This window comes from Catharus ustulatus, chromosome 22, assembly GCF_009819885.2.
Source record: "Catharus ustulatus isolate bCatUst1 chromosome 22, bCatUst1.pri.v2, whole genome shotgun sequence".
NCBI classification, from domain to species: Eukaryota; Metazoa; Chordata; class Aves; order Passeriformes; family Turdidae; genus Catharus; species Catharus ustulatus.
The window spans coordinates 6,374,381-6,389,531 of record NC_046242.1 but is presented as its reverse complement, the minus strand read 5'-3'; the positions used below and the strand labels follow the sequence as shown (position 1 = coordinate 6,389,531).

General features: G+C 42.4%; 1 protein-coding gene across 6 annotated transcripts in view; it reads left to right on the top strand.

The window, feature by feature from the left end:
* CUX1 (cut like homeobox 1) overlaps nucleotides 1-15,151 on the top strand; it is a 268,976-nt gene that overhangs the window by 200,869 nt on the left and 52,956 nt on the right. For 2 of the 6 annotated variants that reach the window (XM_033077918.1, XM_033077916.1), the window contains 4 exons: nucleotides 1,004-1,105; nucleotides 3,264-4,090; nucleotides 5,485-5,650; nucleotides 6,320-6,376. The exons of 1 other annotated variant lie outside the window; for it this stretch is intronic. In XM_033077918.1, coding sequence (XP_032933809.1) covers nucleotides 1,004-1,105; nucleotides 3,264-4,090; nucleotides 5,485-5,650; nucleotides 6,320-6,376 — 1,152 coding nt within the window. The remainder of the gene's footprint in view (nucleotides 1-1,003; nucleotides 1,106-3,263; nucleotides 4,091-5,484; nucleotides 5,651-6,319; nucleotides 6,377-15,151) is intronic. 3 more of the 6 variants (XM_033077921.1, XM_033077917.1, XM_033077919.1) reach the window with 2 other exon arrangements.

The window sequence follows — 15,151 nt, the reverse complement described above, 5'->3', positions numbered from 1 at the left end:
GAAAGTTGCACAGTTATAACATCAATTGCATACTGCTTCTGCTCTAGATTTACTTCTTTCTTGTCATGGGGCTTATGCTGACAAATTCCACTTAAATACACTGCTAAATTAGTGTGGTGCTTAGTTCAGTATTATATATGGAAAAGGCAGCAAGATAAGTGAACATCAGATCCATAAATTATCACTGAACAGAAAGTCTGCACATTTTTGTTATAGATTAGTTGCAGAATTTTTCTTTTAGTAAGACCAGAAAGAAGAAAAAACAAAAGCAGGTACACCAAAAGTTATTTTGACACAAATTACCTCACTTGCTTACAAACAGTAATCTCATAATGGGAAATGCAGTTAAGTGCAGTAGCACTTACGGTTTTCCCTCCTTTTCTTCCCCATAGAGGTTAAAAAACAAACAAAAAAAAAGAAGCAAAACCAAACAACCAAGTAATAGCTTTTAGCTGGAGAGTGCTTCAAATGCTATCTGCGTATAAATGACTTTCTCTTAATGTATTAACCTCTAGAAAGTTAAAAATTATTTTTATCTAGTTACTTTTTAATTCTTTTTTGGGCTGAATGTATACTCATCCTACTTTGCCTAGCAGCTGATGTAATTTTTAAGTTGATTCCTGGGCTTATGTTTTTAGCTTTCTTCCTTTCCCCTCCGGTTCTTTTCCCTTCTGTTACTTCTCCCCCTCAAAAAAAAAAAGAAAAAAGAAACAAAGAGAAAAGGAAAAAGAATAGAACTATATATTAGGAAAGGAATATATGATCACCTAGTTCTTCCTCTGATATTCTCACTATTCCAGGGCAGCTAGAGACAGGCACAACGAGGATATTTTGCTTTTATTATGTTAAGTATTTTTTTTGTGTGGTGTAAATGTTGGTAAAGGTCCTGTGCAAGTTGTCCTCAGGTTGTGCTGGCCATGTATCATATACAGTGTGTCTTTGTGTTACAAAAACAGCCAAAGAAGAGTTTTCCTGGTGTCATTAGTTGTGTTTTCCTCCCCAGGTAACATAACCACACGAATCCGAACCACAGAGTCTGGCTCTGATGAAGCCATCAAATCCATTCTGGAACAAGCCAAAAGGGAGCTGCAAGTACAGAAAACAGGTATGGGCTCATTTTGTCTCTGCCTGCTTTTACTGCAGAATTTAATTAAAACAATTACCATGAGCTTTCTGGTCAGTTAATTATATTCTTAAAATCTTCGGTGTAGGTTTGAAGAGGTTTTTTGGAGGTTTTTATTGTTGCTTAGTGAAGTAGTTTCTGTCTCTGAGACATCCCAAGTTGAGGTTGTGTCCTGGCGTGGTGGGGTCTCTGCTCTGCCCTACTCCCTTTCTCTGAACACCTTTATCCCTGTGCAGAGATCTGAGCTCCTGGCTGCCCTCCAGACCTGCAGGAGTCACTGAAGGGAACCTACAAAATCCTTTCTTCTCCCAGTTTGCTCTTTGGAAAGGGAATGGCTCCTGCTTTCTCTTCCCTTCTGTCTCACTCAGGCCCCAGGGACACAACTGCATGGGAGTAGGGCTGGATGGATTTGTTGGGGTGAAGGTCACACTCTAGGGCAGCAATTACCAGTCCCAGCACCATGGTACATCCTGTACTCATATAGACACACTCAGTCCTGACTCTTAGATTACTTTATTTTTGGTTACAGAATGTATTCAGTGAATGGACTGGCAAATCCAAAACACATTCCCTTTCCCAAAAAGTCCCTTTTATCCTGAGATAAGTCTAATTTCTCATTGTATGCTGTCATGTAATTAACATTTCTGTCTTGTCCATAGCCCTCTCAGTTCCCAGTACTGCTGTTGGGATGAAGTAGAAATTACTGTGCAATACTTCTGTTTCATTTTTTAAAGTGAATACTGGTTTACAGTTTTGGATAGTTGTCTTTCAAATGAAAACTAAGTTAATCTCATGGCAGAGTATTAAACACTAATTAATATATGGTCTAAATAATGCAACTTTATACAGGAAATTATTACATAGAGAAAAATATGGGCTTTCTGCAGGAAACTGCAAGAATGTTATTCAGTAGCATGTTTCATCTGAGAGTCTCAGACTTCCTTTCAAATATTAATTTGGCCTCAAAACTCCCTGTGAAACCAGCAGATAAAACAGCAGAGAGAGTCTCACTGTCTTTTTTTTCCTATTTATTAGCTTTTCATGTATTTTACAGTGTGTGACAGGAAGGAATGTAGGGAGGCCAATTCAGAAATGCATTCAGATTAGCCTTAGTATTACTGGAGTGATACACAGCGTGTTGCAAACCTTATTTCACTTTGAGGCCATTCCTTGCAGTGTGGGGTTCCCTGCTCCCACCTGGTGCTTCACTTTCCCTGTTCTCTGCACAGCAGCTTTCAGAGGAACTGGTTTCCAAGCACTGGGGACCTCAGTGGAGACTGAAATAGAAGCAGATGCCATTGCAAAACCTCCTGGCTCTGCAGAGATAATTCCCCACCCACGTCCCAGTCTCTGCTCATCCCTGGCTGCTGCAGCACAGCCACCCAAATCCTGGTTCCCCACTGGAATGCTGCATTTGGGCCTTATCTCTGCTGAAAGCACCCGTGACTCCATCCCAGGGCTTTGGATAAGGGAGAGGGTGATGGCCAGGTGTCAGCCTGGCTCTGGTAGAGCTGTTTATTGCAGTGGTTGGGAGCATGGAATGAGAAAACAGGAAGCAGGAGCATATTTAGTTTGTCAAGTGAAATAATGATGATCATCTCTTCCTAAAGTTCTGCCTTTGTTGCAATTTGTGTGTTGTGTTTTTGAAGTTAAAAGGTCTCACCTTATTTACACTGTTACAGTCTGTCCAGGTGAATGCAGCTGTGTTCAGTTCTGAGTGCGTGTTAAATTCATTTGTGGAGAAAAGAGTGAAGTGAAAGGTTAAATAACTTTGTAAATGCAGCTATAAAATGTTATTGACCACATGGGGGTGGGGGGAGGAAGAGGTGAAGGCTTGATTTTCAAAGGCATTTATTTGAAATTTTTTACAATGATGGAAGGGCAAGTGATCCCAGACTTGTGCAGCTGAGTCTGTGCGTGCAAACATCCAGCACTTTGGCAACTCTCAAAATTTTTCCAGTGAAGAACTTTGGAAATCTTACCTTATTTTGAAAAGTGCAAATCTTTGCTTAGTGAAAACTCCTCCCTCCCATGCAGAAATGTTTTTTTTTTTCCCTGTCAGGGAAATGTTTACAGTAGCACGTGTTGAATATAAAGCATTTTCCTGTGTTGCATTTAGTCTTTTGGTTGTTTTTCATAGCTGAGCCGGCTCAGCCGCCTTCTGCCTCTAGCAGTGGCAATTCTGATGATGCAATTCGATCCATTCTGCAACAAGCCCGACGGGAAATGGAGGCACAGCAGGCTGCCCTTGAACCTGCCTTAAAAACACCACCTCTATCTCAAGCTGACATTTCTATCCTGTCCCCCAAACTAGTGTCTACACCTGCAATGTCTTCGGTTTCCAGCTATTCTCCTTTGGCCATATCCCTGAAGAAACATTCATCTGTCACTGATTCCAGTATCTCTGCATTGCAGAACCTCTCTGGGCTCAAAAAGGAGCCTCAGGAGGCACCTGTTTTAGAGCTTCATGGAATAAGTGATTCTGCCCAGGGTATGTTGAGGCATGTTAAAAATGAGTTGGGACGTGGTGGTGTTTGGAAGGACCATTGGTGGAATACTGTGCAGCATGAGAGAAGAAATGCAGCTCTTCCTGAAGATATAAAAGTTGAGGAAGCCAGTGGTGGAAAAGAAAAGGTCAGCAATCAGACTAGGCCAGATCGTAGCCAGCTCCAAGGACCGTCTTCTTCCGAGTATTGGAAAGAGTGGCCAAACGCGGAATCTCCGTACTCGCAGAGTTCTGAATTGAGCATGACTGGGGCGAGTCGCAGTGAGACACCACAGAATAGCCCCCTCCCTTCATCCCCTATCGTGTCCTTGTCCAAGCCATCCAAACCTTCGGTTCCTCCACTGACACCCGAGCAGTATGAGATTTATATGTACCAGGAGGTGGATACGATAGAGCTAACGCGGCAGGTCAAGGAAAAGCTAGCAAAGAATGGCATCTGCCAAAGGATCTTTGGGGAAAAGGTAAAGAAGTGGTTCTCTCTTGTTTCAGAGTGTTGTGATTGTGCCCTCTGCTCCTTACATGGGTGCAGAGCCAGAGGGGGATGTGCCACGGGTGTCCTGTGGAAAATTGGGTTTGCTCCGTGTGTGAAGTATTTCAAAACTAAGCTCACAAAGTATTTCCCTGTGTGGTAGGAATTGCAAGGGTTTTGCTGCAGGGATTGGCTTCAGCCACTTGGAATTAGGAATGGGGCCCCAAGTTTAGAAAACTTGAAAGCTGAAGCGAATGTTGCTGAGACTCAATATTTCATGCTTAATGTAATGAATTCGTGGAATATTTGAGTAATACCATTGTCATGACTGGAGAGTCTTAACTTTGTTATAAGCAAAGATTATGGACACAAGAGCATTTTTCCTTTTTTGTTATTATTTGGAAATGTGCACAAGGGCATTAAAACAAACACATGGAAAATCCCCTTAGTCTGAAGTCAAGAATTCCAATTGATTTCTAATACCTGGTGCTCAGCACCTCAGTGTGCTCTGAGATGTTTTAGAGCAATGTTTGATTCCAGATAAGGCTCCCTGAAGTTCTCACGTTGTGAGCCCTAAGCACTGAGCACGTGGGATTTGAGGGTCCCTAACTACCAGAAAACCCCTCCCAGCCTATAAAAAGTGTTGGACATTTGCTGTTTCTTCTTCCTATAAAGAACTGATCAATATAAAAGTGTAATAGGAGCTGGCATCGCACTATTACCTTCTCACTAAATGTAAAATGAAAAGTCTGACCTCTCGGGGTCATTAAAGATCCCATGGCAACTTCCATTAAGTATGATTTTTAACTCTTATACCTGTGCTGAATTCCAGGCAAGTAATTGCATTCTGCCTGTCTGAAATTCTCCCCCCCACCACTGCAGTTGGCTGTATTCTTAAATATTTACTTATGTGGAGCAGCCGCTGCTACAGGTAAAAACACACATCGTTATAATTCATCTCCCCAAAAATCAGACAAATATAGGCCTAGTCTCAAAAGTCCCAATTATTTTTGTTTGAGAACAAAATACATGCCAGTCATTGCCTGTTTCATCTGCCTGTGTGTGCCTGGACTCGGTGTTTTTCCTGTTAAAATTGATGAAACTGTTTGACACAAAATATGAAAAGCATGCAAATCCTTCACCAGGCTGCTGCCACCCAGATCCTGCAGGAAAAACCCACCTTCCTTCAGAAGGCAGGAAGAACAGCATTTCCATCTGAGTATCCACAGAAAACAGCTTTTAGAATTGTCCAATTTTTTACAGTTTTTATAATTGTCCATATACAAACAATTTGAGCGATACAGTAAAGGAAACCAAAATGATTTAAATCCCCCCCATTTCCACTGCCAGTGTGTTAACGTGCCATTCTTGGTTGCTTCACTTCAGGTATTGGGGCTGTCCCAAGGAAGTGTCAGTGACATGCTCTCCAGGCCAAAGCCATGGAGCAAATTGACCCAAAAAGGCCGAGAACCATTTATTCGTATGCAGCTCTGGTTGAATGGTGAGCTGGGACAGTGTGTCCTGCCTGCACAAGGGCAGCAACAAGGACAAGGTAATTAAAATTCCACTATGTTGTTTGAGTCGAGGAGGAGGAGATTTATTTTTTTTCCATTTTTTTTTTCAATTTTCTGTATTTTTTTCCATTTTTTTTTTAATTTGCAGTAAGCCAGCCTTGCACCAGTGCTGGTCCAGGAGTTATGGAAGTGGCACCATCCACCCTGGCAGCCCAGCCAGTTCCTAAGGGGACATGCTGGGAATGTTTATGAACGTTTATGTGTAATTGATAAGCAGCAGTTATCAAGTTCCTCATTAGGGTGATATTATCTAGGCATGAATATGACACACAATCCCAAAAAATTTGGCCAAAGAGCTGGAAAATGTTGCGCGCTGTTTCCTAGGGTTGCACAGGGGATTTGGATTGTTCCAGGGAGAATATCGATTGCTGTCTCAGGAGGTGAGCTGGAAAGCTAAGCTTTAAAGGGGGAATTCTGGTTTGCAATGACACTTCTATTGTGGCTGTCTCTTCCCCTAATACCTATTGACACAGAAAAGGCAGGCTGGAGCCTGGCCTGGGTCGTACCTTTGTGTGCCATGAGTTAACTGAGCAGCGAGCCCTTGCCGAGATCAGCACTTTGCTATTTGTTGAGCCTGCTTACTGTTTAGTTTGTGGTTTGGCATCTCCTTTTATTGTTCCCTGATTTTCCTCTCCTCTCTTATCTAGTCCTTCACTCTGTGACATCATTACAGGATTCCCTACAGCAGGGATGTGCAAGCTCAGGTAATCAGCTGGTTTCAATGATTTGCTCTGAAATAATTCTCTGTGCTTTTGTTGCGTTTGCTTTGATGCTGAGAGGTTTCTCACGTTTTGTTGTATCATACAGGAGTCCCTTCAGTTTTTTTATTAATGCAGTTAATTCCTCCTTCTCTCCTTGTTGCTATGGCAGATGTAGGGAGCACACATATTTAGCTGCATATATTAGGTAAAGAGACTCTGTCTGATCTTAGAGATCATTGGCTCTGTAAGGGGTTTTTTTTGCCATAGTTCAGCTTATCAATGTGACATGTGACAATGGCTGTAAAACAAGCCCTTGGTTTGTAATGTGATCCACATACTCCAGCTGCCTCACTCGCTGGTAGGGTTTTTTCCACTCTCCTTTGCACAAAATCTGCTTTGTTAATCTGAAGGTGGGGAACAGACCACGTTACGTCTTTTTCAAGCTTTGTTAAATATCCCCAGCTGACTTTTTTTTTCTCCTTTCCATTTGCAAAAAATAAAAACAAATAAAAAAAGCAGATGCAGCAAAGCTGAGTGTCAGGGAAGTGAGTGGCTGAAGGCTTTAGAGATGGTCACAGGATAGGAGGGAGGCTGGGACAGGAGAGAACAGCTGTGTTCCTGCTGTTAGATACCAAACTCTACCCACACAGCTTTTAGCACTGAAATGCTTCACTGACGTAAAACACTCCAGAAAAATACCCATGCCCTGCTCTGTGCTTACAGCCAATACCTTGTGTTGGAAAATTGCTGCATTTCAGGGCACAGACAGGGATGGGTTGTGCTCTTCTTCACCTTTCTGCTACTCTGAAATACTCCTTTTTTTCTGCAGCTCACTGACTTTACTCTAAGTGTCCCGACCAAAGTGCTTTTTTCTCTCTACTGGGGAAACTATTTTGCATTCTAAAAGATTTTACTAGGAGAAAATTCTTTATGATATTCAGTCCACGTTTTTCTTAAGGAGAACAGTTGAAAATAAATACATAAAAGCAAAAAAAAAAAAATGCCCCCAGTTAAAAACAAGCCATGAAAACAAAACCAAAATGGGAGAAAATTATTTGCAATCATAGGGCTATTGTTACTTATAGCCAAGCATTTAGGGAACATGGAAATTTCCTGTGATGGTTCATTAAAAACATGCCATTGAGTACTTTTTTTTTTTGTGGCATCAATGCCGTGCAAGAGTGTCACAGTCACAAACGCCTGAGACGGCGTGGAAAATATGAGTAATTAATTGTAGCCATTTTAGGGGGAATTGGAAATCAGAGGAGCTGGGAAATGCTGCATTGTTATTGCTAATCTTCATATTTATGACTAGCTCTAATTATAAAAGATGGAAAAGACAAGCCCATAGGATTAAAATCCAACCACCTTCTGGATTCCCAGGGGGATTGCTGGGAGCTGAAAGTGATTTCCTTCAGGAAGTTCAGTTTTGCTGCCGGGATATTTTGTTCCCTCCCACACTCCCAGTGTCGTTTGTCAGTTCCTGCCCTTGAGCTAATATTTTGTGAGGTGACACATTCCTATCAGCTAATAAAATCATGTTATTGATGATTGTCCTCCCTCATTCCTTAAAGCCGACTTCTAAATGAGAAAATGGGCTCGTGCCCTTTTCTACCTCCTCTCAGAGGATTAAAAATAGAATTGTTGTACAAAATGTTCTTTTCTTGGTGCCTTTCTCTGTGTGAAGGAGTAAGGGAGGTTGTGACACCAGGCAGAACAAAAGAGCAAAAACCAAGTTATTTGAATGAGGAAGGGCAGTTTGGCAATTTCCTTTTATTAGCAGCTGTTCTGTAATTAAAAATGCAGCAAACAGTTTGGAAAAGGTAATAATAATTATGCATTTGTGAAAGATCCATCACTCCAGGGCAGGGAGAAAAAAAAAAAAAAGAGACAGCTTCAATTTTCTGGTCTTCTGAGACATTTCCCAGGAAAATCAAGGCAGAGAAGGTTGCATACTTGTAATTTTAAAACAGAAATTAATCAGAACAATTTTGAAACGAGGAAAGGTCTGGAGCCTTTTCCATGTAATATAATTGGCTTGGAACTTGTTGAATGCATGAAGGGAAAGAAGTGAAATTAAACTAATACACTCAGTGGCTCCTGAGTGCTTTGCCAAGAAGGTCTTCAGTGTACACAGTGTCAACATGCATAGTAACGACTCAAACTTTTATTAACTGGGAATATTTTCATTACTGTTTGGCTCTATTCTATTAAACTAGCGAGATTTTCTGGATTTCTGACCCAGTTAGTTACACTTCTAGATCACAAGGTTTTGATTAACACCTCATTCATGGAAATCTCACCTTTTGTCCAGTAATTTTCCATTTTTATGTGTGGACAGATGGGCCCATCAGCGTTTCATATAATGAATGGATAAATATATATATATTTCATCTATATTTATATATATGTTGAGATAGCAAAGAGAGGCCAGGCTTGGTTTTCTTCTTTGGAAGTTGTATTCATGAATTTTATAAAAGACAGCCTATGCCAAAATGACAGCAAGGTATAGACCTGTATTTTCTGCCTGTGAGCTTTCCTCAAGGCTCGGTGATTTTGTGCAAGTTTCAGGGAACATGTTTTACACAAAAATGGTGTCTGTACCCTAGGTGGTCAAAAATAGTATTGCTTTGCCTTTTCTAACATTTTTCTGTGTATTTCTTTCCACCTAAATGCTCTGATGCCCTTGGGTAAATCTGCCTTTTTAATGATTTATGTGTCAAAAGCATGGACCAAATCACATGGAAAAAAAAGTTGAATTAGTGTCACCCAACTGCATCAGCATTTTTTCATGATGAATTTGGCCCTTATTTAGTTGCATTACTGCTGATGGGAGCCAGGGTGGGTTTGAACAGTTGCCATGTGCCAGGAGAAGGCTCAGATATTTTTCTAAATACTTGTACTGTGCACAGCTTTTATTAGTTGGTTTTATTTTGAGGGTTTGTGCTGCGTATCTGCAGGAGATTGAGGCAGAGTTTCCTTTTCAGTGCTGTTGATTCCATGGCTGCTCGCAGGAAAGCTGAATTTTTACATTCACTTTTTTCTTTATCCTCTGTGAAGGACATACACTCTCTATATAGTACATTAAAGGCTTGCAAATACTCAGTGGGAAGGAGACGTGCCTTTTTGGTGTGTGTTTCTGTAAGGGTCGTCTTATGACCTAATGTGGAAATCTTCATTTGCCGATACAGCTGCGGGTGATCTCAGGGGATTTTGAATTTCCCTTTTGTTTGTCTTCCTTTCTGGGTATCATCCATCATTCCTAACCTCATGCTGCTTAGCAATAGTAACACTCATGGGAGTTGAAGAAAGGATTATAGCAGCATAAAGTGGGGAGCTAATTAGAGCTTGTTTCAAAATCAGAATCTAGCTTGAGATAATTGCGTATTATCTGGTGATTTAAAAACGCGAGATCTACTGTATTTAGATCAACTAAAATATGCATGAAAGCTTTCTTTTCAAAATAAAGTGTTTGTAACAACGGGGAGATTACTTCTTGGCATCCCTTGGGAACACAAATTGGAAAAACCTCAGCATGGTTCAGTGTCATGATGATATTAACAGAGGTTGGGGTGTGATGGCAAAGCCAGGTATCCCCTGTATTTTTATTTATGTAATACAGATTCCTGAAACATTTGCCAGTACAGAAGCTGCTGAGTGGGCAGGTAGTTTAACTGTGTGCTGGGTGGATATTCCCATTTTCCTGATACCAGGAGAATTCTGTCACGTTGGCTGCTCTGGGAGAAACAAAGTGGGAAGAGAGTGTGTTTCAGGCTGGCAGCCCAAATTCAGGAATGCACTTCTGGGAAGAGCTCAGTAGCCTTGTGGTGGCAAAGGAGCTCTTGCCCCCATCTCCCTGTCTTTTATCATCTTTTCTTGCATTGTTCTTGCTGGTTTGAGTGGGCAGAGCTGTCCACTGGTGCTCCAGACACAGCTGGGATTAGCACAGGGAGAGCTGAATCCTTGCACTGACATCACCAAAGTGATTGGTGCAGTGATGCTGACAGACCTTCCCAAATTGGAGCTGGTTTTTGTTGTTGAATTTAAAAAAAAAAGAGAGAGAGATGGTTTTGCAGTCATTTGCTGGCATTCCAGGTTAATAAAATGTATGACATGAAATGTTTGTGGTTAATGTAGTCTGTGAAATGGAAGAGAAGGGAGATCACATGGCTCAGACAGCAGACTGCAGGAATTCCTTGCAGAGATGTTTTGTGTTTGATGACCAGTTATTGAGTCCTGGACTTGGGAAAGTTGTGGCCTTTTGTGCTAGGTGCAAATGTGGTTTTAAAGTTCAGAGCTGAGCAACTATGTCAAAGAGTTACCTTTATGCTTATCCCTGGCACATCCTGGGGAAGTTTCCCCATTCTTTCTGCGTGGTTTGGGTCTGGGCTCAGGAGCAGTTGTCCGTGGATGTCTTGATTTCAAACCATAGGGTGTCAGTTGATTCCTCAGAAGGGCAGCTGTTGTAGTCTGTCTGTAACGTGTGTGATCATCTTCTGTGCCATTTCCCTGACATTTGGACCATGAAAACCTCCTGGCAGCCTTTCTGGTACCAATGAAACCAGGAGAATCACTGTCAAGGCACCTCAGTGGGACCTGGGAATGCAGCATGAAGTCAGTGCCTCAAGTTGATTGTGGACATGACATTGGCTCTGATTCCTGGCCATCAGCTGGGTGTTCCTGCTGAGGTCTGTCCTGCCCAGGCTGCCTCCCACTGCCCTGCTCCTTCTCCATCAGTGATGCTTTGCAAATAGTGAGTATTTGTGGTGAAATTCCTCTCCTTGATGTATTCTTCTCCGTCCATGGAACCACCCAGTGACTGAATTTGCAGACAGCTCCATCCTCGCTGTGGTTACAGCTTTGCTGTTACAGAAGGGCTAAAGTAAAATACAAAATCAGGGAGTGAACGTTGTTTTCTCAGCAGATACTCTGTGATTCAGTTACAGTGTTTGTGTTAATACAGCAAAGAGGAGACCTGTGCTGGATTCTGAAGGCAAATTTAATTCACTCCCAAGTGCAGTTATGGACTTCTAGACTTTGTTTTGGAGAAGTTACCCGCTCAAGTTGCAGCTCTGTTTTATTTCTGTGGTTAATTTGAGAATGTGGGTCCTTGACACTCACTCCCCCTTAGTGTGAGATCCCCAAGCAAGGAGTTCAAGTGTGGCTCTGCAGCAGCACTGAGCCAGGCACAGCAATGCCTTATCCTTAAAGCCTTTCTTTTCAAAGAGCAGAATTAATAAATGAAAATGGTTTTTAAGCTGTGTGAAAAAAAAGAAACTTTCCTGACCATTATTGCCTCAGGCTTCTCAGGTAGTTCACAGAGTAGCAGTTGGCATGAGAATTGCTAAAAAGGGAGTGTAGTTAGGGAGAGAAACCATGGCCATTGGGTAGTGAGCTCTGTAAATTCCACTGTTGTTCACTTCATTACTTATTACTTCATTTCATTAATTACCAGCATTTTCCTTCCCCTCTGCGTGCGCATTCGGAGAGGCACAGCCTCCCCTGGGGAGGGGCCCACACCCCTCCCTGCTGCCAGCTGCAGACCACAGAGGGGCTGGGTGGAAAACGAGGAGCTGAGAGCTGGGAAAGGCAAATCCCCAAGTCCTGGAGCAGCTCAGACCCCGAGCGGGGCCGAGCAGCTCCGGGCAGGGTCAGCAGCCGCGGTGACGGCCACGCTCTGTCCCCTGTGGGCTGGCAGCTGCAAAGAGCTGGGAAAGGCACTCCTCCAAAGGGAGCAGATGATTTTCTGCTGGGGATGGAAGACTCTGGCAGCTGGCAGAAGCTCACGTTGGTCTTTTGGTTGCTGGTGGGAAAAGGAGGGGGCTGCAGGTTCAGCCCTGTGGGATGGAGGTGGCCACGGTACCCTCAGCCCAACTGCTGCTCAGCAAATTACCAAATGCTCCTCCACTGGATGAAAATTACCTTGCTTTCAATTCAAAGAACAGATAATGGGTTACTTTCCTCCCAAAATACTGGGAAAAAAGGTGTGTGAGCAGCAAATGTGCGGGTTGTTATTTCCATCTTATAATGGGGATGGAAATGCTCTTCAGCCAGCAGCTCTGAGACAGGGAAATAAACAGCCTGTACTGATTATAGAGTTACATATTGCTTGATAGCAAATCATTCCCAAGACAAAAAACCAGAATATTACCAGAAAATTAATGTCTTCTAAGTCTTCCAGTCTGTCCTTTACATTAGGGTGTGAGAGAAACTTATGAATTTGTCTCACTTCATTTGATGCCTGTTGGAGGGGTTTTTAACTTGCCAACAACCTTCCAGAGAAACAGCAAATGAAAGAATCAAGTGATTATTTCAAATCTGATGAGAAATGCAACTTGCATTGCAAACAAAGCCAAGTAGATTTGAGATCAAATTTAAATAAAAGTGAAAAGAGAAAGATAGCCAATTAAAAAACCAATGAAAGGAGAAAATACAATTACAATGAGAAATGTAAAAAAGGCCTGATAGTACATGTTCAGTATTTATATTTGTCAAAGATACTGCTGATAGCAACTTGTCACAGAATCACAGAATGTTTTGGGTTGGGAGGGACCTTAGAGCCCATCCAATCCCACCCCTACTATGAGCAGGGACACTTTCCCCTACCCCAGGTTTCTCCAAGCCCTGTCCAACCTGACCTGGAACATTTGCAAGGATGGGGCAGCCACAGCTGCTCTGGGCACCCTGTGCCAGGGCCTCAGAACCCTCAGGGGGAAGAATTCCTCCCAGCATCCCATCCAGCCCTGCCCTCTGGCAGTGGAGCCATTCCCCCATTGTAAAATTGTCCCTTGTCTCTGGTTTCTGGGAGGTGGTCCCTTCTGGTGCCATCTCCAGAGCATCTCCCCTTCTCTTGCTGCTGTCCAGGGGATGCTGGGGTGGGGCAGGGATGGGTTCCCACACCAAGGAGGTGTGAGACTGACCACAGTGTAACCACAGCTGTGCTTAGGGTTTGTTTCTCTGGTTTACCCCTCTGGAACTTGGGTCCTAAAAATAGTGCAAGTTTGAACTGGCAGATGTTTCATTTGTCCTTTAGGAGAGGACCAAAATTAGCCTCTCATTTGGCACCTAAATAAAGCAACTTAACTGCCTTTACGCGAACTTTGCAATTACTGCCTATTGAAGTTGCAACATTTTGTTGTGTTTGATGGGGAAGGGCATTATATAAGCAACACCAGCACCTAAAAAGCCACCAGACCTTGAAAGAGAGAGGACGAACATGAACGAGCCCAACTGGGTTTTCTGGGGGGTCTGATTCAGGTGATTGGTTGTTTTTTTCTTTACTTTTTTTGATCCAAGACAGGTGTTTTCCCTAATGAAAGTTTAATTTGAAAAAAGAAAGAAAAAGGCAAAAGTACCTTGGAAATGCTCAGAGAGCTGTCTATTGTAAAGGTAAAAACATTAATAAAAGGACAGCAATGGTTTCTCTAATTTTCAGAGAAAAATCTGCACAGAATGCCTGAAGCTGGGTTAGCAGTGGGACTCCCCAGGGGCAACAGAAAGATGTTATAATCAATTACCACATCATAACACTGATGTATGATAATTACTGAGTGTTCCTCCTGAGATAGTGCAGCATTTGGCTGGGATGCAGCTCTTTCATGGTCCACTGCCTGATTAATATGCAAATAATAGGCTGATTGCATGATGAATGCAGAAAATGAGTTCGCTGATAACGTGAGCACCGAAGCGGGAAGATGATAAATTACTTTTACTGACTGTCCTACATTAAGTACCCTTTCTCAACAATTTTATCACAAATTAAGTAAAGCAGTATGGAGAGATTATGAGGATGTGTAAAATAATGTACCTTAATAGCTTTTATAATATTGTTGCGTACAACGTAAATGTCATTTTGTTTCAGCACTTTCCCCAGCACTCCTCCAAAAAGGAGGGTGGTTAGTGCAGCCCTGCTCAGGGTCACTCTGTGCCTCCCTGTGCTCAGGGTGGGAGTTGGGACTTCTGTGTTGGGCAGGAAGCAGGGAGGGAGGGAGGTTATTAGCCTGGGATCCATCCTGCATGGACATTGCCCCTGGCCAGGGAATGTCCACATTGTTTAGTGGGGGAGATCTCTGTAAATGCAGTGCACAGTGCACATATGCATCCTGCTGCAGCCTCTGCTCTGCTGAGCTTCAAACCTCAAAGGAGGGTGTGGAAATACCTTCACACTCAGGCTCCTGACACAGGAGGACAACAAACACTCCTAAAATTGGTGCCACGTTCAAGCAAGTTGGTTTAACACATCCAATCACGAGGCCAGCAAGTCAACAAAGACACCATAAAGTGCAGCAGAACCTCCTCGTGGAGGCTCTCACTCTGTTTTCCACAAGGTATTGTGCAGCATTTGTCTTGATTGTACTAAAAATATAACACTGTGGGGTTGTGGCATCTTGATTGATTGCTTCCATGACATATTTGTTTTAGCATTCAGAAAATCCTTAATAAAGCGTCTGCACACAAGCTGGTTTAATAATAAGGTTATTGAAAATACTTTCCAGCAGTTATTTCTAAATATTGATATCTAGCTAAGTTACAGAAATAGAGAAAAATCTGAATATTAAGTAAAGGTTGGCAGGGTAGTGCAATGTCTTTTAAAGCAGCCATGACTGTGCCATTAATCACCTAATTTAATATATGGTGTATTTTTAGAAAGGGTTTTTCTATTGGTTACGGGTGATTTGTAAACCAAAAAATTATAATTTACTTTTCAATGCCAAGAGCCCACTTTTGGCTCAGGAATCATAGAATTATAGGATAATTTGGGGCTGTTCTGGGCATTGC